The following is a 19,565-nucleotide window of genomic DNA, read 5'->3' as shown; positions in this document are numbered from 1 at the left end:
ATAAGACTTCTGTACCCTTCCCATGCCCCTCCGTGGAAACTTCTCTTTCAGGTTACCAAAGACTTCCAAACTACTAAAGTCCTTCTCTCTTCTCCGTCTTCCCCTTAAGTGACCTCCCAGCTGGCACAGCCAGACACTTTCTGGCTTGCGTCTTCTCTTGACTCCCGGGACAGGGCACTTCCCTGACTTTCCTCTTGTCTCTCCGGCATATTCTTATGCTTTTCTTCATGTCCCCTCCCACCCACAATGTTCTTGAGCTCTTCCCCTTGGAGATTCTTCAGGCTCAGTCCCGGATGCTCTTCTCCATCTACGCACACCCAGTGATCGCACCCAACCTCACACTGTAGATCTAAACACTGTCAACATCCCAGGCCTCCCACATTTCCATCAGCAACCCGTGCAGCACTGCTACCCAGCTGTCGATGACATCTCAGAATCAATATGCCCCTAAATTAGGTGCCTCCGGATCCTCCTTCCCACCCTACTATCAGCACTGCTTTCTCCACCTCAGTTAGTGGCCTCCTTCCTCCCAGGCGTCATGACAAATACTCCTCGACTCATCTCTGTGCCATCACATGCACCCTGTCGGCAAACCCCTTTGGCCTATCCTTCAAGATGTATCTATAACCCGAGCTCGCTTTTCTCCCACTGTGCCCATCACCTTGGCGTTGGCCACTGTCCTCTCTCAGCTGGGCTGCTGCCACAGCCTCTTAACCATTAGCCTGGCTCTACTGTGGCTCTGTAACCGTCTTCTCAAAACAGAAGCGAAGTGATTCTTCTAAAATACAATCAGATCGTCGCTCTTCCACTTGAAGCCTTCCAGTGACTTTGTTCCATGCAGCATGAACAGAGTCCTGCACTGGTTTCCAGATCCTCCAGGCTGACGGACCTCAACCCCCTCCCTCCACCCCTCCAGGCACCAGACCTGGTCTCAGCTCATGGCTGGGAATGTGCCATCCTTTGAAGACTGCGTGGTCAGTGCCCTCCCCGCTCAGCACTGGTTTCCCTTTGCTGCCTGCCAGCCATCCTGCCTGCCCTCCCTGTGTGTTCTCAAAAGCCCGCCCCCCCCCATGCCCTAACCTATGGGTTTCTGTTGCTTATCTCCATTCCTCCCAGCAATGGGAGTTCCGTGAGCACCAGGAACTTGGTTTTGAAACCTGCTGAACTGCTGTGGCCTAGGACGGCGATCAGAAAGTGGACGTGTGAATGGCATGGTGCTGGTTCTGCAGGGGACACCTCCGAGGCTGCTTAGTGGAATAGCCTGATCACGCCTTCCAGAATCACCAACTGAGACCTTGATGGAAAATATTCTGAACAGGATGCCCACCAGAGCCAAGAGGATGATTTTTCACACTAAACAGTGTCACCAAAACTGATTTTTCATGAATGCATCGTATCCCACACGCAAGGTCTCAAAGCATTTTGCAAACGTGTATTAGCTGAGTTTTACAACATTCCTGGCTGTCAGAAGGAGAATCACTCCCCTAAGGAAAGAAAACTGCTCTGTTTTCATGATACTGGATGCCTCAGGATGCCAGGAGCGGAGAGTGTGCCCACGTCTATTCTCTAGCCAGTGTGTGTGCTCATGGGTGGCACGTGGCCCTGCATACACGTGGATGGGGCTCTGGAGCCACCGTGACTAGTTCCAAATCCTTGGTCTGCTGGGGTCCAGTGGGGTGACCACAGGCAAGGGTGATGGTCAATGCTGACCACCAACTTGACTGAATTAGAGATGTCCAGAGTGATGACTGGACTATGAGGGGATTAACCTCATCAGTGGATTACAAGTTCATAACTGAATGGGCCTAGTTAGAGGAAGCGGGTCATGGGGGTGTGTGACTTTGGGGACTGTCTGGTCCCACCTTTTCCTGTCCGGCTTTTCCTTGTTCCTAGTCCGCTTCCTGGGTGCCATGAGATTAACAGCTTTTTGCCATCATGTTTCTGCCTTGGAGCCCACTGAAGATGGACTGAAATGCCTGAAACCGTGAGCCAAAGCAAACCTTTCCTCCTGTAAACTGGTTAGATTAGGTACTTGGGTCACAGTGACAAACAGCTGGCCATACGGCAAGTTACTTAATCCCTCTGTGCTTGGTTTCCTTTCTATAGTGGGGATCTCAGGTACCCTTTCCATAAGAATTGTTACTAAATGTGATGATGTCAAGCTGGCTATCAATGAAGGTTATTGGCTTAACAGACATCACAGCACAGCGACTGGGCACACTCTCCTGCGCCTTGCTTCCTACTGGTGAATCCTGTGTACCTGCCCAGCCCCTGGCTCCCTGTCTACTCAGAGCCTACAGGAGACGCCTCATTCTAGTCCTTCACAGACTCTCCTGGACTCTACAAGCCGGGCGCTTGTGCTGGGCCGGATGTTGGTGGTGCGGATGGACAGCGCTGGACCCTCAGTCCTCCACTCCTCTCTGGGTAGATCCTCTTCCCAGCCAGTGGTACTTTCAAAACCACATCTGCCAGAGATGAGGCACCAGAGGGGCCCTGGTGAAAGAGACTGGGGCCGAGAGGCAGTGTAGTTTAGTAGATGAGATCCTCGGGCTTGCAGCCGACTCCCCGATTCACGGCCTGCCCTGCAGCTCTCTGCGTCTACACACAGGCGAGTTGGTCAAGTGCACTTTGCCTCTGGGCCTCATCTGCAGAAAGGGATAACGACAGCTCCTCCCCTGTTGACTGCTGAAAGGATTCATAAACTCACTGAGAACAGATTAGCATCGGCGACGGATGCTGTATTATTACCTGCAATTAATTATGTGGCTTCCAAAGCAAACTCCGGGACATGCTGTGAGCCCCGTGATGCTCTGCTCCAAGGTGGGAAGCCTCTGCTGCCTATCAGGCGCCGTGTCCTGCCCACTCCGAACATGTCCCTGTCGCTGCCGAGGGCCCTGAGCTATTTCCTTAGTAGGGAGCTTGTGGAGAGTGGGCCGGGCCTGCCCTGTCACCACCCTCTCTCCAGGACCCAGCCCAGAACTTGTCTGGACCACGAGCTAGGCACGTATAGACACAAGAGACCAAAGGGCAGTCACCTGTTGCTTCAATTTGGGTCATTTCCTTAGACTCATGTTTGCTCAGAGCGGAAGCCTGAGAGCTTCCTACCTTGGGTTTGTGACTTCCAAGACCAGGGCTGTAAATCTGGTAGCTTCCTCCAATAAATGAAGCCACGGTGCTGAGCCATTTGCCACCGGCTGTGGGTGTCTGTTTGTTCTGGGAGCTCAATGTCCTCTGTGGAGATCTGAGGGACAGCTGATTGCCAGGCCACTCACCCTAGAAGGCCCCCGGCATCAGTCTTGCTTGAGGATCAGCAGCAGGGACTGGGATCCAGGGAGCCATCCTTATACCCCAAGGTGGGGCTGCTGGGGGCTGGGCCAGGGACCCTGTGGCTCTAAGGACCACACCACTCCCCCAGAATGAAGACTACTTCCTGCACACTGGGCAGCTCGGAAGACACCTGTGGGTATCACAGAGCCTGGGGAGGCCTTACCCTCCTGAGACATCGTTCTTTAAAGCAGTAGGATTTGGGCACGGTCCAGGCCACCACAGCTCATTAAGTCAAGCTAAAGTCAAGCTGCCTGGGCTCTGGGGCCTGTGAAGATTTTGACTGGCCAGCAGCCTGGCTAGGATTGCTTACGGAGGGGCTGAGGCCTACAGTCTGGGAGCCAGGCATTCTCTGCTTGGGCCCAGTCTCCGCCCTTCACTGTAGGTGAGATCAATAACCAACCTCCCCGGACTTCGCAGGGAGTGGACACAGGGGCGTGTAGGCTCAGGGGGGGCCACACGGCCAGAAATCCCCAGTCCCCCTTCCCAGGTCCATTTAACCTGAGTTCCTCCCTCCTGCCGCAAACCACTGTTGTCAGAGCTATTAATCACAGCACCCCAGCTGCCTGAGTTCTCCCTTTTCCGCGTGCTGACTGCTTCCCTGTCGCATGTGATGCTTTCAAACTCTGCCTAGGTGGCGCTGGCCAGCAGGGAGGCAGGGAGGCTGGGGGGGGTGCAGCCACGAATGTTCCCAAGTGGACAATCAGCCTCTGAAGGATGGAGAGCTGGCTTCAGGGGACCCGGGGCCCTGCTCAGCCCATACCCTCACTGTGCATTTGGGGCACGCAAGGGCAACATCGTGAGAGGAGGCACACTGGCATTCCTCTCGCATTACAGCTGCCGACTGCCTTCCCGAAAAGGCTGCTGTGGGAGTTCAAAACCTCGCCTTCCCGGCTTGGGTCTCAGAAGGTGCACACCCATGGCGGAAAGAAAGGGAAGTGGAGACTTAGTGCTTGTGAGGGTTGGGGAAGACAGGACCCCAGACAAATGAACAGAACTTGGAATTATGACTTAGGCAGGCCGCAACCAGCCAGGCCGCCTATTGGGCAGACAGGTGTGTTTAGGTGGAAGACACCGGGTTACTGCTGAGGCTGCCTGAAAGGAGCGGCCACCATTGCTCCTCTTCCTGCTCTCCACCGTCCTCACTGTTGGTGACATCTGCACGTCCCATTTCCCCTGAAGCCCGAGGGCCGAGCTTCGTTGGGACTGTCTATTCAACAAGGATCACCTACTATTTGCAGCACAGGGACTCTGTGCATGCCCCAGACCCTCAGGCTTCGGTGGTCCTTGGGGAAGACAGGGCAGGCGTGGTCAGCATCTGGAGCACGGGCAGATCCGGCCTCACTGGGCGTGCTCTCTCCCCAGGTGGGGGTGTGACCCAGAGAGGCACACACTAAGGTCTCCCACAGCACCCACAGGTGCCCCGGCTGGTGGAGCCCTCGCCAGCACTGGGTTTTCTCAGTGTTGAATGCTTTGGCCTCTGCTCCTTTTGGGCCCAGCTCCTGCCCACTCCCATCTGTTGGCCTGAAAAGCCACTGGCCCTCAAAACCTTAAATTCCCCATCTTGCGCCAGGCGCTCAGTGCTGTCAGCCTCTGCCCAGGGCAGTGCTCTTCTCTGATGGCCAGCAACCCTCACACAGTGCCTGCCAGGCAGTGACCCGTGGCACGGGTGTGCTGGGTCTACCCGGTGGGCAGGGATGTGATCTTTCTTGCTGAGCTACCAGTTTCCTGACTTTGAACCTGCTGCAGCACCAGCATAGTGTAAGCCCCACTGCACAGAGGTGGATTTCGAAGGTGGGGGCCAGCAGAGGGCTGGACAGGGCAACGAAGAGGAGTCCCTGGAAGTGCAGGCATTGGTGGGAGCTGAGAAGGGATTGACACTGGGTGGGTTTTGGGTTCCAGAGAAAAGCATCCTCCATGGGGGAGTGTGGGACACCTGCTCTGAAAAATAGTCCTGGCCTTGGGGCCCAGCCTCCCCGTAGAGCCGGAAGCCCTGAGCGTCACCAGGAAGCTCTGTCAACCGCCCATGGAGCCACTGGACAACAATCCCACTCCCCTTCTGGTGTCATCTGAAAGGGATCTGGGTCACACACATCTGGAAGCACCTGAGAACTCCGGGGTGAGGAGAGGGGCGTCCGCCATGGCCTTGTGCAGCGCTGGCCCACAGTGGGCTCGCAGTCAGCAGTGTTGCTGGGGTGGACAGCGGTGGGGCTCTGCGTGGGCAAACCGTGGGCCCACCCCCACCCGTGGGGAGGGGCGAGACGCCTCTGTGTCCACCCCAGCTGAGTGCAATTGAGGCCCAACAAGTGTGCAAACAGTTGTTCCGCCTGAAGCCCTGTCTGCAGACAAAATGCACCATCTGGAGCGGAGCGGCTTCTGAGGCTCAGCCCGCCGGCTGCCCGGCTCAGCCCCGGTGCCCACATCCTCCCCAGGCAGATCCACAGGGCTGTGGGGTGATGATCAGAACTGCTGCTGAGGGCGGGACTCCTGGCTGTGGCCCAGTGGAAGACCATTACCGAGCACCTCCTCTAGGGAGCGCCACGGCCCCTCGTGGTGGCCGACGGGCCAGTGGTCTCAGCTCCCCGCCCTTCTGGCCCACAGCAGGAGGAAGGCAGATCCTCAGGGAAGTCCGGACAGAGGAGAGCAAAACTGTTTTCCTGCTGGTGTCTCTGCTGAGCCCAGCCTGAGGCCCAACAAATTACTTAGGACTGTTTTCTGGTCCCCATCACAGCTGAGATCCCGTGGGCCCAAAGACGACACCCGGCCCTGGCCTGGATGAAATAAATGGGAACTCAGGGCTCACAGCACCCGACCACTCCTAGGCGTGGCTTCTGCTACCATCAGAACTTCGGCTCCTCCGTCAAGGGGAGCCCCCTCCCGCTCGCCCTCATGCTGCACTTGCCACGGTCCCCGCTTCCTGCTTCTCCACAGCACAAACAGCCAGAAAGACCACCTCCCGCCAGCACCATGACCCTCCGACCGCAGCAGCCCTTCAGACAGGGAAGGCGGAGGTGGTCGGAGTCCAGGCTCATTGCTACCAAGTTCATTCTCATTCCACTCTGCCTCCCTCCCTCCCTCCCTCCTTCCCGGCCCCCTGACAGCGCCCAGGGAGCATTTGGTAAGGGACTTGCTGGGCGCCCTGCTGAACAGGGGGCTGAGGAGGAGGGGCAGTGGAAGGTCAGGTATGGGCAGAAGGAGTGTCCTAAGGACTGTGGCGAGTGAGTAGGATCGTGAGGGAAGCCGGGCAGGCTGAGGGGCGACTCCGGTTACACGGCACTTCTCTGCTAGCCTAGCTATGTGGAGCCACGGTGGGCCCCCAACCTGGCTAGGGCCAAATGTGGGGAACAGGATGACCTAGATTGCTCTTCCTTCTTTCAGGAACCCTCGCAACCACTCTTTACAATTGAAAAAAAAGGCCACCATGGTCCTCAAACCTTTCAGCAAGCACCTACTGTGTACAGGCTGGATGTCCTGGACATGGGAAGCTCTAGGCTTCTCTGCCGTGCTCTGCTGGCCTTGCCTCCAGCTGGTGCAAAAGCCCAGGGCAGTACCAACGTTTCCCGATCTCACAGGCAGTTCCTGTTTCTCCTTTGCCCTGTGCCCTCTGCTGCTATCTCTAGTCCTGTGGCCTCTGCCTATGTGCCAACCACCTGCCCTCCTCCTCGCCTCAACCCTCAGCCCAGACAGAGGCAGGGTCTTGGGAATGGCTCTGGGCCAGGAGGAGGCACCGTGGCCTCTGGAGCTGGAGAGCTGCTTGGTTACAGCCATGATGAGGGAAGGGCCGGCAAGCCAGGAGGGGTTGCCGAAATCCAAGATGGCGAACCAGCCCATGCTCTGGGCCTTCCAGCTCCTGCTCACCTGCTATAGGTAGCTCATAGGTGCTGGGGCATGCAATGCTCCTTTCTGTCTACCTAGGGCCTTCTACCCTCAGGGTGTGGCTCTTCAACCAGCTTCCACCTGCTGTTGGGACTTGAGTGTCTCCAGTTCCAAGTGTGGCCCTCAGGCTGCTCCCCCAGCCAGTCTCTGTGTCCCCTGTGAATGGAGCTCCTCATACATCTCCACAGCTCCCTGACCTCCGGACAACCCATACCTGCTGGGGCCTCATAGTGCTGGTTGTGGGGCACTGTCACAGAGCCTGAGAACAGAAGGCTGGCAAGGAAGAAAAGACTAACAAGGCAGAGGACAAGTGACTGCTCCCCAGATCCTTCCTGGGCCTATACAGCCTCGGGGAGGGTTTGCCTTTCAGAGGCATGCCATGAGGGGCCTGGGCCACACCTCGGAATACCTGGCCATCACAACCGCCCATACTGAATGAGGGAGCTGCTGGCAGCCACAGTAGCAGTAGGCGGGGGCGTGGAGCTTTCCGAGCCTCCCCTGGAGCCTGGGAGGCAGCCTCAGCCACACAAGGCCCCTCTGAGATGCTGCCTTTGGATGGTTCAGCTGCTCACATGCCCAGCCTCCCCAACTCTCCAATCCAGGGCAGCAAGCTTGGAAATTAGCACTGTGACCTTCACTGCATAAATGCATGTTGAAGTCCTCACAGAAACTTTGCAAAAACACTGAGATTTGCAGCCACGGTACCCTGTGCGATCCTGGTTAAAAAGCTGATGTTTCAATCTGTCTTATTTTGTATCTTTGTAATGAAATTCTTTGTTTCCTCTGGAGCCATTTCTAAGTATTTACTAACATCCAGAGAGCTCCTCTGTTCCAAGCAGAATTTTGAGTTTCTCCACTGTGCATTGAACCAGCCTGGCCCTGTGACCACCACTGTGAGACCACTGTGCAGCTAAGAGCAGCGACAGGCGCAGCGTCCAGTCACCCCACCCTGCTTCTCCCTCCAAGAGGAAGGTGTTAGGAAAAATCACCACAGCATATTTTAATGAGTTTTCTTTGCAATTTGCGTATAATAGGTTTTCAATAACAACCTGTAATTAGTTCATTTTCTACTATTCAATTGCTCTGCACTGAGGCCATTGACAGCTTCCAGCTGGGATCTTTGAAAATGGAAAATGCTTGAAGATTCGACTCTAGACAATGGGTAGAAAGTGCTAGGCCTCCCAATGCAGCTGTTAGTAGCACAGCGTTGGAGATGGGACAGAGGCAGTCTGGGATTGAAACTCCCAAGTATGAGGGCGGGAAGAAGATGGGGGGGGGAGGGGGAGGAGGAGGGGGAGGAGGAGGAAGCGGAAAGGGGGAAGGTGGCTCAGGGCAAAGTAGCCAGCAGGCATCCCTTCTGGCTCGGGATCCACCGCCCATGGTGATGAGGGCAGCAATGTCTCACCCAGGACTCCAACGCGAGCCCGCCACCCCTCCTCTTCGTGGGGTGAGGCACTCACTGACACCCGCACGGGGCCGCCAGTGGCTTCTCTAGCACGGTGGAGCAGTACTAGGATGTGAAGCCTTCACCCAGCGAGGGAGCCCAGGAGGACAGAGCTCAGACAGCAGGACAAGGGCTCCCGGGAGACTTTGGATAACACCTTGTGTACTTCTGTGTCCAGATGTCATCACTGAGCCTGTCAAGGGCCACACCCAGCTCTCTGTCCACGGGTACCAGCCCCCTCCCCAGTGACTGGGCCAGCACCGGCGGTGACGGGGCCCCAGCTCTCTGGCATAGTGGAGCCACTGGCTGGGGAGCATCCTCCTTCGGATCTGAGCTCAGTAGGCCTTCTCTGAGCCCTGGCTTCTTCCTCCGCCACTGCACCCTTGGCCTCCTCACTCCTGGGGCCACACTAAGCCCCACCTGTCTGGACGCCTTTCCCCACCCTGGTGCTCAGGTTTCAGCTCAGATGTCCCTTCCTGTCCCAATCCCAGGACAGTGGGTGCCCTACATCCAACCTGCGCTGTCTCAGCTCCTGCCTTGCTAATCTGGTGGTCTTTCTTTCTGTGCTCCAACTGCTCGCTGCCTGGATTGCAAGGCAGGCCCGGTTTGGTCTTGCCCACTGGCTGCTGTGTCCCCGGCTGGTGCTTGGGGTCCCTGGGACCGCCTGCCAGCTAAATGTCACCTCCTCCTAAGCTTTTCCATCTCCAACCCTTGGCTTTTGCGTGCTGTGCTGGCCCTGTCAGGCTCCTTCAAAGACACCGCAGCGGAAGGCCCGCCCTGTGCGTGCGCACTCTATGCCGGGCATCGCTGCACCCAGAGATTCCCTTCTGTCTCAGAAGACTTTGGCACCGGCCTCCCCAGCCTGCCTCAGCGGCCACCCTTGCACAGCTCTGCAGCAGGGAACAGGGAGATTGGGCCTCTGCTCTCCGTGGCTTTGCTCAAGACCCTGCCTGGCAGCTTGCCAGCGCCTGGCTTGGGGCCGGCCCTGCCCACCAGGTCTCCTGCCATGGTGGAGGCTCCCAGACTGCACGCTCTGTGCGTCTCTGTATCTTTGTGACACGGCCTGAGGTGGGAGGGAGGTGGCCATGGGGACCCGAAAGGGCCTGTGCTGGATTGTTTCTCGTTCCAGGCGCTGAGCCAGAGGAAACCCAAACCCACATTCTGTGCCCATGGTATTTCCCGAGGTATGCAGATTGGCACAGACGGAAACGCTGACCTCCAGGTAGGGTGTCAGGAGCTAGGGGGGCTGTGTCTGGACCCCTCAGGCCCACTGTCTCCTCAAGGATGTGGCCCGAGGGCTGACCTGGCAGGGCTGAGGGACGGTGCTAAGCAGGAGCTGTACTCCGCCTGGGCAGCTGTCAGAGCAGGGGGTAATAAGCAGCAAGCAGGTGGCCTAACACCTAACGGCACGCTTGTCCTGAGGAGGGCAGAGGCCAGTTAGCAGCCCTGGGAGCAGAGGAGGGGCTTTCTGGAATGAGCAGATTTAGGCTCCATTGACACGGTGCCATTAGCTCACCCCTCAGGGCTTCACCGGTCCCCGGGGACATCTGGGCTGCTGGTCTGCACTAGCCTGGCCGATCTCCCCTCCGGATGCCCAGCGGTGGGCTTCAGCTCCCTCTCCCGGGGACACACGGAGGGTCTTGGAGATCCGGGTCATAGTCACACCACGTTTGCACCCCCAGATTGCCAGTGCGTTTCTCCATGGCAGCCTCTCTGGGTGCCTGTGGCGTGCTAGGCACAAGAGCGCCTGCCCTCACAGAGCCAAGGCCTGAAGGGGGATGGACAGCGATGGCACGGCCCATGAGGTGGGCTGGGGACCCACTGAGAAGTCCTCACTGTCCCCCTCTCTGCCCCATCACTGGCCTGGCCAAGGCATACTCCACACCTAGCGTATGCAGCTTCTCTCTCTGCTAGCCACCTCACAAACCATTGCACTGCCTCCTACTGGCGGTTGTGTCTACGGCACAGATGGGGAGTTTGGAGCTGGTTTAACTTCTCATAAAGATTGGCCCGGAGCCATACAGCCAGGAAAAGGCCGCACAAGGCTTCAAACCAGGTCTGACCCAGATTCCGGGGTCCACTCTGGTAATAGCCGGGCCCCAGGGCGGTTACAGCGCAGAGACAAGTCCAGGGCTGTGCTCACAGAGGTAGAGTGGGGGGCTCAGCAGAGGGAAGACGAGTTGAGGAAGACTTCCTGGAGGAGGGGACCATCGGGCTGGGCTTGAAGTGTAGGGAAATCAGTGTGGGGATAGTGAGCCTCCTCACTGGAGAATGCAGAAGAGCTACCAAGCATCTTTAAACGCACGAGAAGCTTCTGGCACCAGATATGTATGTTCAGTCCCCATTGTGCTACCAGCTGGCTGTGTGACCTTGGATTGGCTACTTAACCTCTCTGAGTCTCAGTTTCTTGGTCTGTAAAAGTCTCATAATATTTACAGCAGACACATATGAAATGTTAGGTGTCTCTTTATATAACTGGAGTAGTAAGAGCCCGTTATCAACTGCAGGAATGTTGACAAACACAGTCACTTAGATGGTTCACTGACTCTGGACCTGGGCCTGGAGCCCGGCCTCGGGCACTCAGCAAATGCAGCATGGCCCTCAGGTCCTCCTTTGGTCCCTCCAACTTGAACTGCTTTGTGACCAGAGCAGTGAATCAGTTTTATTGACCACTTCAGTAGCCAGTCCTGCATGCAGTAGCGGGATTCTGGCTCTGGGGTTAGAGGAGTCACCAGTACCAATGCTTTTGACCTCAGTCCTCTCCAGAGAAAAGTTTGGATAAAGCCCAAACTACCCAAGATCGCGCTCTTCATACCCAGCGCTCAGGACCCAGTGGGACGGGACAGAGCAATGTCCCCGCCACCTGAACTCCATGAACTCACCCCTCGCGGTGAGCAGCTGCACAGTTTCGTCAGCGGGCGTGCTTGCACTGCGGGATTTAATTTTACACTGTGCTCGGAACGGGTGGAGATGAGGACAGGCTGTCAAGGAGTGAGTGGACGTCTGGGATGGAGCTGGGGAATCTCCATTCGCGGGATGAGGATGAAGATGGGGAAGTTATACCACTCTGCAGCCATGATGGCGGAAAAACAGTTGCAGCTGCGCGGTTCATCTGATTCAGAGTTGCCTTGGCTACAGAGCTAGGGCAATAATCAGATTAAAACAGTGTTTTCCATTCTGCTCGCCTGGAGCTTGCACGTGCCAAAGGTGAGGGAGGGTGCCCGACTGCCACCCTGACAGTGCCCTGTGCAACATCTGCAGCGTTATCATGCAAAGCCCTTTATCCTGTGCTGCTGGCGGCCCAGACCCTTCCCTGCAGCCGGCACGTGCTCTGGCGTTGCCCTCCTAGGATTAATTAAAAGGACAAGCATCTTTTCTAAAAAGGCAGCAAAAACTTCTAATGAATTTAAAGAGAGAAAGAAAATCCTCACTTAAACAAGATTTTTTTCCCCCATGATTCCAACCTGAGCATGCAAGAAAGCGCAAAAGCATGCATAATGGGGAAGCTTGTGAGACCTGCGACTTTGAGACTAATTGCCTGCCATGAACAGGCAGGAGAGCCGCTCATCTTGCTCAGCAGTGACCCTGGAGCCTGGGTCTCTGCCACAGCAGGCAGGGACAGGCGGTGCTGTTCCCTGTTAGGGAGGCGGGACAGGGAAAGGGCACTGGGCCTTTAGTCTCCAGACCTGCCTTTGATCTGGGAAGCCCAAAGAACGCTCAGATGATAGACAGACGGAGGAAGAGGGAGGCCCCCCGCATACTGTATTCCCGGCACTGTGCGAAGACTGGTAACTGGGAGTCTTAGCTCCACCTGACAGCCAGAAAGAGACGGAGCTGACTCTTGCAGCTAAGGCACCTGCCCTCCAGCCCTTTTTCCCTCCAGCCCTTTTCGGAGCCGGGAAGGAGGCATAGCCCCACTGTGAACCAGTTCAGCTCAGCACGGGCAGCACCCCCCACGGCTTCCTGGCCTTGCCCTCAGCCAGTTGTGGATGACGGCAAACACGGCTCAGCCACGGCTGGACCAGCTGGAAGGGAAGCCATGCACCCGAAGCTCAAAAATGTATCAACACAAGTCACTTCTGTAGGGAAAACACCCCCGAGCCCATCAGCCTTCAGCAGAGCAGCCAAATCTGCCTGTCAGGGATATAGGGCCGTAGTCACCACCCTACAGACTCCATCCTGCTTTGTACCCAAGGCTATTGGCAAAAATAGAGAACAGAAAACAAAATTTCAAAGTCTCAACCACTGCCAGCCCATCGGTTCCTGTTTTTAAAATTAAATAAAAAATGTTGTGGCTGAGATGTGTGAGATATAACTTTCTGGGTTTTAGTGAGATTTCTTTAATGCCCATCGATCGCTGGGTAATAAGTTGTAGCTATATACCTCATTTCAATTACCTATTTAAAATTCACTGAACCATAAATCTATTCCTACAGCTCTGGGAATTTAGTTTACAGCGCCTATGACTTTGAAAACCCATTGATCTCTGGGTGCTCCGAGTGGCTCATGTCAAGCCTTTAAAGCTGGGTTAACTCATTTTGTGGCTTCTTTAACGGCTGTGAGTTTACATTTTATTGCATATCTATTATTTGGGTTGGGCTGTGATGGATGGTTTCGCTGTCTGGTTCAAAACAAGCCCAAGGTGACAGCAGCATCTAATTTGCTTTAAAAATGATGTTTATAAAGATTTCCAAGTGGTAATCCAGGGATAAAGGGAGCAGACCGTATTACCCAGTGTAAGACGCAGGGCTGGGGCGGTGTTGATGCACCTGCTTTTTTAGGGTAGCTCATGTTTGTAAGGACCTTCATTGGGGGACTCAGGGGACCTCGTCTTTCATCCTAGGCAGTAGGGATATTTACATTTCTTTGAGAGTAAAGCCAAGAGCTTGCTGTGTTGTCCAAGACTCATTCACGGGAATCAAGCCCATGGAGTAGAGGCTGCTGCAGGCCCAGGTGTAAGGGCTGTGCCCACGCAGTGCCATTCTCTGCTTATGGAGGCCGTCATGGGACACATGAGTACTGATGCCTGGTACATCCCCTAACTTCCTGAAGTCTAGCCTGGGCCTCTGGCTCCTAATGTGCACTGATTTCCCTCACTGCTCCTTTTCCAGAGGGGGCTGAACCTGAAAAGCATTTTGGGGAACATTTTGGAACCACCCCCAGAAAACATGCCACTTTTTTTTTTCTGACTTGGAGGGCTGCAATTGCAGTGTGCCCTCGCTACTCTGCTCCTCTCCATGTTCCATGGGATTAGAATCATCCAGGATCTTGGTCTGGGGAGGTGCAGGGAGAGAACAGCGCAGGGAGCGGACGCGGCGGACAGGCGGATGGGTCTCTAGCGATAGACAAGTTAGGACTTCACAACTGGATCTCTGGAGAAGAACAAAGCGCCCCCAACTCTTTGGGTGGCATTTGTGTGCTATAGACTTCTGTGGTGTAAAAATTCCTACCATGATTTAAAGCTACCAACTATCCAACTGTTTGCTTACAAAATTCCTGCTAAGTGAGCAGTCAGCTCTCTCCAGCCAGGTCTATGGAGCTGCTGATACTTCTAAGCTCTCTAAACTTTAGAGATTTATTTACGGGAATAAGTTCCTAGGTATCCTGGTAAGTCTTTCCATGAACGAGTATAACCAGATGTGAGTTTCCTAGTGGGGAAGGAGGAGGAGGATGAAGACCACACGGAACCACAGTGTATCAAGCAAAGCCGTGTCATTGGTGCTTGACCTTGGCCTTTGGTACCATGGATGCTCTGACCTGGGAAGGTCTCCACCCCACCCACGTCGAGCACATGAGCACTTCCCACTGTCGTCCAAGTACCCCTGCTATTGGCCACAACAGCCTGTCTTGCCATAGAAACACGACTACTCCTAACAAAGTCCTCGTGACTGTTTGCAACAACAGCTCAGAGAAATGGCAACTATGAACGAAGCGGGAATACCCTTCCGAGAAATGAAACTCCAGCTAAGGTTTGGGGCTGAGGGAGGACAGTGCATTCCTTGGTTCCGGGTACTCTGTGCCCCCAGGGGCAGTCATACTCACTTCCCTGGGCACAGCCTGGAGTTAGTGCCGTGAGCGCGCAGAAATGTTCAAGGGCACAGCATGGCAATGGCACACGTGACCAGCTCTGGGTTAAAGAGGCTTTCCCTCTTTGGGCCACACATGTGCCCTGTGGCTCCAGTTTGGCCTAGTCCTGCCCTTCCCTCCCCTAGCTGCTGTCCTCTATGTGCTGCTCTTACACCTCCTAACATGATTAATCTGATATCAGTGGGTCCTGGAAGATCACCTTGGGGCAAGGTCACAGGTCCTTGAGACATCCTGGTCACTCGGGACCTACTCCATATTCTCAAGAGCACCTGCCTTCTGAGCTTCTCCTGGGAGCTCCCTTCCATTTTCAGCTTGGAGCCTCTCTCTCCACTGTCCCTGCGTGAGGCTACTCCCCACACTGGGCAGGGCTCCCAGGGGGCCCAGCTGCAGCCTGAGGATAAATGAGCCCTAAAACATGTCCTTGTCATAGGGAGTCACAGAACCCTCACGGCTACACTGTAACCACAGTCCTGGGTCCCTCAACAAGTGAAAAACCTTTATCCAAAAGGAACAGAACACCTGCCTCCTGTCTCCTTTTGTGCTTTTCTTACAGCTCAGGCTTGTTGCAAAACAAAACTGCTTTCACCTCTAAAAGAAAGGCACCTGGGAGACAGCTCAGGACAGACTCCAGGCCCGACCCCGCTGCGGTACTGGGACATCAGCAGAAACAAGTCCCCGAGCGCCCCGCACCCACCCTGCGGCTGGACTTACGGAAAGCAGTGTAGAGCTCGAGAAGGGTCAGGGAGCTGTCACTGTTGTAGTCGTCAAATCGGAGGAGGTCACCTGGCGAGCATCCCTGCAGGTCCCCATCCAGGTCCTGCTCCTTCAGCACGTGCTGTGGGATAAGGAGCGGACAAGGCCGGAGCCGTGTGAGTTCAGTGCCGTGGGGATCGCTAAAAAATGACTCAGGCTGAGCGGGGACCCAGGGGCAGCTCAGTTGGCATCTGGGTGCATCTCAAGCTCCTTGGTTTTGTCTTTCTACTCCCTCATTTTATAGATGGGGAAACTGAGGCTCAGAGAGGGAAGTGACTTCCTTAAGGTCACACAGTGGTGGGGGTAGAGCGTGCACCAGGGCTCAGGTCTGGCCTCTCCCTATCTGACAGTGTAAGAAGGGAAGACTCTATGAGACCACCTGGTCTACCCCTTTGGAACGCTGAGGGGAAGACAGAGAAGGCCCTTCATCACAGGAACCCTGCAGAGTACCCTACCTCAGCATGGGCACTAAGGTCCCCCGCCAACCCACTGATCAGAGCTGCTGCTTGCAACTCCACTGCTGCATCTGCCGCTCACCAGCCCCTGCCCTGGCAACCACGGGAAATGGCGGGCGCAGTCCACTGACCGGGCCTGAGCTCCACGGCCTGCCACATCCTGCCTGGGCCGCAAACATCTGCCACAGGGGCTCTGGGTGGGCCCTCAGAAGCTCCTCCCTGGTGGGTGTCTGGGCTGCAGGACACAGAGGTCTCCCTGCATGGCCAGCCACATGCCCGGGGCAACTGAGGGGGAAATTCCACCTCACTCAGCTGGGCCGGAGGCCAGAGTGCTGGAAAGCAAAGGTCTGCCCAGGAGGATGCTCCGAAGGAAATCTCAGCAAAGAGGAAATGATTTGATTTTATTTTGGCAGGGAGAGAAGGGTACAGGCTTTTTCCCTTTGTTTAACACTCCCAGCTTGGCCTGCTATATTAAAGGCAATTTAATGTGATAACGTTAAAAAAAATGACTCCTCACTCAGCAAGTGAGAGTGTTCGATAAAAGGGAAATCAACCATAACACCTGAGATCAATCTTCCAAAGATGAAAATTTCCCTTTGTCTATTTCTGCATTGGAAATTGATTAACTTTTCATAGGACCAATGAGTTTTTCCCTGGTGCCTTTGATTCGGTGTCAAGGAAAGGCTCGCGTTAGCTGGGTTCTGCTTGGTGGATTTATGGAATGGACTTTAAATATATTACATTTTAAAGAGGAAATTACAGTCCAATTACCACGCTTGTTAATGGCTTCCGACCATCAACGAATCCAAGAAGGTTCTGTTCATCTAGTGGCTACCTAGGAGCCGAGTGGGTGTGGCTCCATGTGCTCAGGCCACCTCTGTTGGCACACTGGTGCCACTTGTCCTTGGTGATCTCCATGCACCTGTACAGGCAACTACCCGGCAGCCCCTCCTGCAGGTGGCCAGAACTCACAGGAGCTGGGCTTTCCCAGTGTAGCTGGGGTCACCTGTGGGTCCCGGGCTTGCCCCTTGGGGCTTAGCTAGAGCTGGGCACCAAGGGCTGACGGAAGTGGTGACACCCTGGCAGCTGTGGGCAGTAGGCCTCTTGGCACGTGTGGGTTTGCAGGCCTGCTCGGGTGTGGATGAGTATAGGGGGTTCCCATTGCGCTCCCTGAACATAGGCTTGGGCCCGCCGCAGAAGAGGCCCTGACAGAAAGAAGCGTGCAGGCTAGAACTTCAGACAATGGCCTCTCAGGGTTTTCGGGTATCTGGTGTCTCCACAGTCCTTAGGACCACGGGAGCCTTCCGGTGAGAGACCTTCTTCTACCAGGGAGACCTACCAGTCCGCTTGAGTTCCATCAAGCTCTAGCCAGTGACCACAGCTTGGGCAAGTTATTTGGTTCCTGAGAGCCTCAGTTTCCTCATCTGAAAATGTGAAGCGGGCCAACAGCAGTCCCTACCTATGGCAGATGGCCAAAAGGTTAGGGGAAATAGTCACGACAGAGTTGACGGTGATGACAATGATAATGACCACCATCATCTACTGAGAACAAGCCACGTGGCAGGCACTGGCGGAAGCACTTTGTACACTTCAGCTTCTTTAATCCTCATCACAACCCTGTGGGGTTTACAGGCGAGAAACCAAGGCCCAGCGAGGTAAGGCCCAAGATCCACTCGCTCATAGAGGCTGGAGGCAGCCCTTGACCTCAGCCAGCTCGAATCTAAAGTCTGCATCCTTGGCCACAATCCTACATGACAAAGAACTGGTCTGGGCTTATTGGCCTTAGGCAAGGGGTCTGGCAAAGGCACTCTCCCCCCTTCCAAGGGACCTGGCCACTGCCTGGAGAGGCCACTGAGTCACAGTCAAAATTCTTTCAACTGGTATCAAAGGTGGGACCTCATTCTAATTACCTTTCCTCTGGGTGACCCTCCACTGTCTCTGGGGAAGCCCTGACCCCACTTTCTTACACATCTTTAAACCTTGCCAGTATGGCCCCAGGGCCAAAGGCCCTTAACAACAAACAAGCAGAGCAGGAGCCGAAATGCAGGCCCCTCCAGCTCGTGCCAGTCCTTCTGCCACCAGGATCCTCCGTGCAGCCAGAAGTGGCTCTGGCCTTAGGAAATACTATCATTGTTCTCTTGCTTTTGAGGCTAACTACCCTTGCAGCTGAACCAAGGGATGCAGGTGCTGCATTCAAACCCACAGCCTGTGGCAAGCTGCAGGTTTCAGTGCAACATTACCCCAGACCAGTGATTGGAGGGATAGTCACAGGACTTCCCACAAGCAAGCTGGCTGGGATTTGGCTCGCTGCTATTTGGGGACCAAAGAACAGTACTGTCACTGGGCAGAGGACTCAGGGACCCCCAGGTTAAAGCTCCAGTGGTGTTTTCTAGAAACTAAGCACCGCCTCCCCTCGACTTTCATACAGAGGAAAGCAAGGGACTCAGGAGGACAAGACTGGTTTCCTAATTAAAACATCAGTCTCCAGCCCCAGCCGCCAGTGAGGGTTTTGCTGGATGGCTGCCAGGATGTCACAGCTTGTGTGTAAGCAGTGGCTGAAGGGAAGAAGCAACTGATATCGTTTTGTTTGTAGGATGTTCTCAGAGGTATTGAACACAAGCTGTATGATTCCCAGGAGGGTGGGAGCAGGGCCTCCTTGGTGCGCTGAGACAGAGATAGTTACAATTCACCGGCCTCCCATGAGTCGCTCACGTCTCTTCAACAAACAGAAAGCTAAGTTCTTCCAAAACTCGGTTTTTACTGAATGCTGTGCCCACCTGAGCCAGTTCGGAGCTGCTGAGGTGTCCGTTTCCATCTGTGTCCAAGTCCTTAAACAGAGATTCCACCAGCAGGCGCTTCTGGGAGGCAGGGTCTGGTCTGCGGTCACCTGCTCGCAGTGGCTGCCTACGGGTCTGCAGCGCCAGAAGGACGTTCTTCAGGCGGGCATAGCCGGCCATGGTGCACATGTTACCTGGAAGAAAAGAGGGTGCTACAGTGAGATGCCCATCAGTTGGCCATCCGTCCCCCGCACCAGGGGTCACAGAGGGTCACAGTGCAGGGAATGGCGCCACTGAGGGAGAAGGGACTTGTCTGTCCATCTGCCGCCAGTCCATCCCATAGGTATTTATCGAGCACCTACAACAAGTCAGACGCACGGAGATTACCAGCCAGAACGAGAAATTCTTTTGGCAGAATTTACAGCGGCAGCCCCACAGCGGCTTTAGGAAAGCCGGCCCCAATTCCATTTTGTAATAGCTTGTTTTTGTCTTAATCCTGCCTCAAAGGCTGCTTTTGAATACTTGGCCTCATAGATTAGGGAGTGTTAGTTTACAGGACTAATAAGCCCTGTTTAAGGAAATGAGGCACACGCCTGGAACCCGAGTACTCTAAACAAACGCGCACACAAGTCCACGACCAAGAAACAAAAGGAAGCTTCAGGAAATTAAACCCAGAGTGAGTGCACAGCGCTTTACCCTTAGGCCTTTGTCACACGTGGGCTTGCTGAACGGCATCAGAGCTGCACAGTGCTGAGCAAGTGAGGCTGGTGACACCCCGCGACACGACACAGTTTATCCTGCCGGTGACAGCCCACCGGTCTGAAGGCCACACAGGGCACAGTGGGAGTG

General features: G+C 55.1%; 1 protein-coding gene across 2 annotated transcripts in view; it reads right to left on the bottom strand.

Annotated features, from left to right (window-relative positions):
• Fstl4 (follistatin like 4) overlaps nucleotides 1–19,565 on the bottom strand; it is a 381,739-nt gene that overhangs the window by 90,620 nt on the left and 271,554 nt on the right. For both annotated transcript variants that reach the window (XM_004836583.4, XM_021241322.2), the window contains 2 exons: nucleotides 18,717–18,910; nucleotides 15,443–15,566 (listed from right to left, as the gene is read on the bottom strand). In XM_004836583.4, the coding sequence (XP_004836640.2) occupies nucleotides 15,443–15,566; nucleotides 18,717–18,910 (318 nt within the window). The remainder of the gene's footprint in view (nucleotides 1–15,442; nucleotides 15,567–18,716; nucleotides 18,911–19,565) is intronic.

The sequence above is a fragment of the Heterocephalus glaber genome, unplaced genomic scaffold, assembly GCF_053883595.1.
Source record: "Heterocephalus glaber isolate CG9 unplaced genomic scaffold, H.glaber_assembly_v1.0 deba00001606, whole genome shotgun sequence".
Lineage (NCBI taxonomy): Eukaryota > Metazoa > Chordata > Mammalia > Rodentia > Bathyergidae > Heterocephalus > Heterocephalus glaber.
The sequence above is the reverse complement of the archived record's forward strand: the minus strand, read 5'-3'. Positions and strand labels throughout refer to the sequence as shown.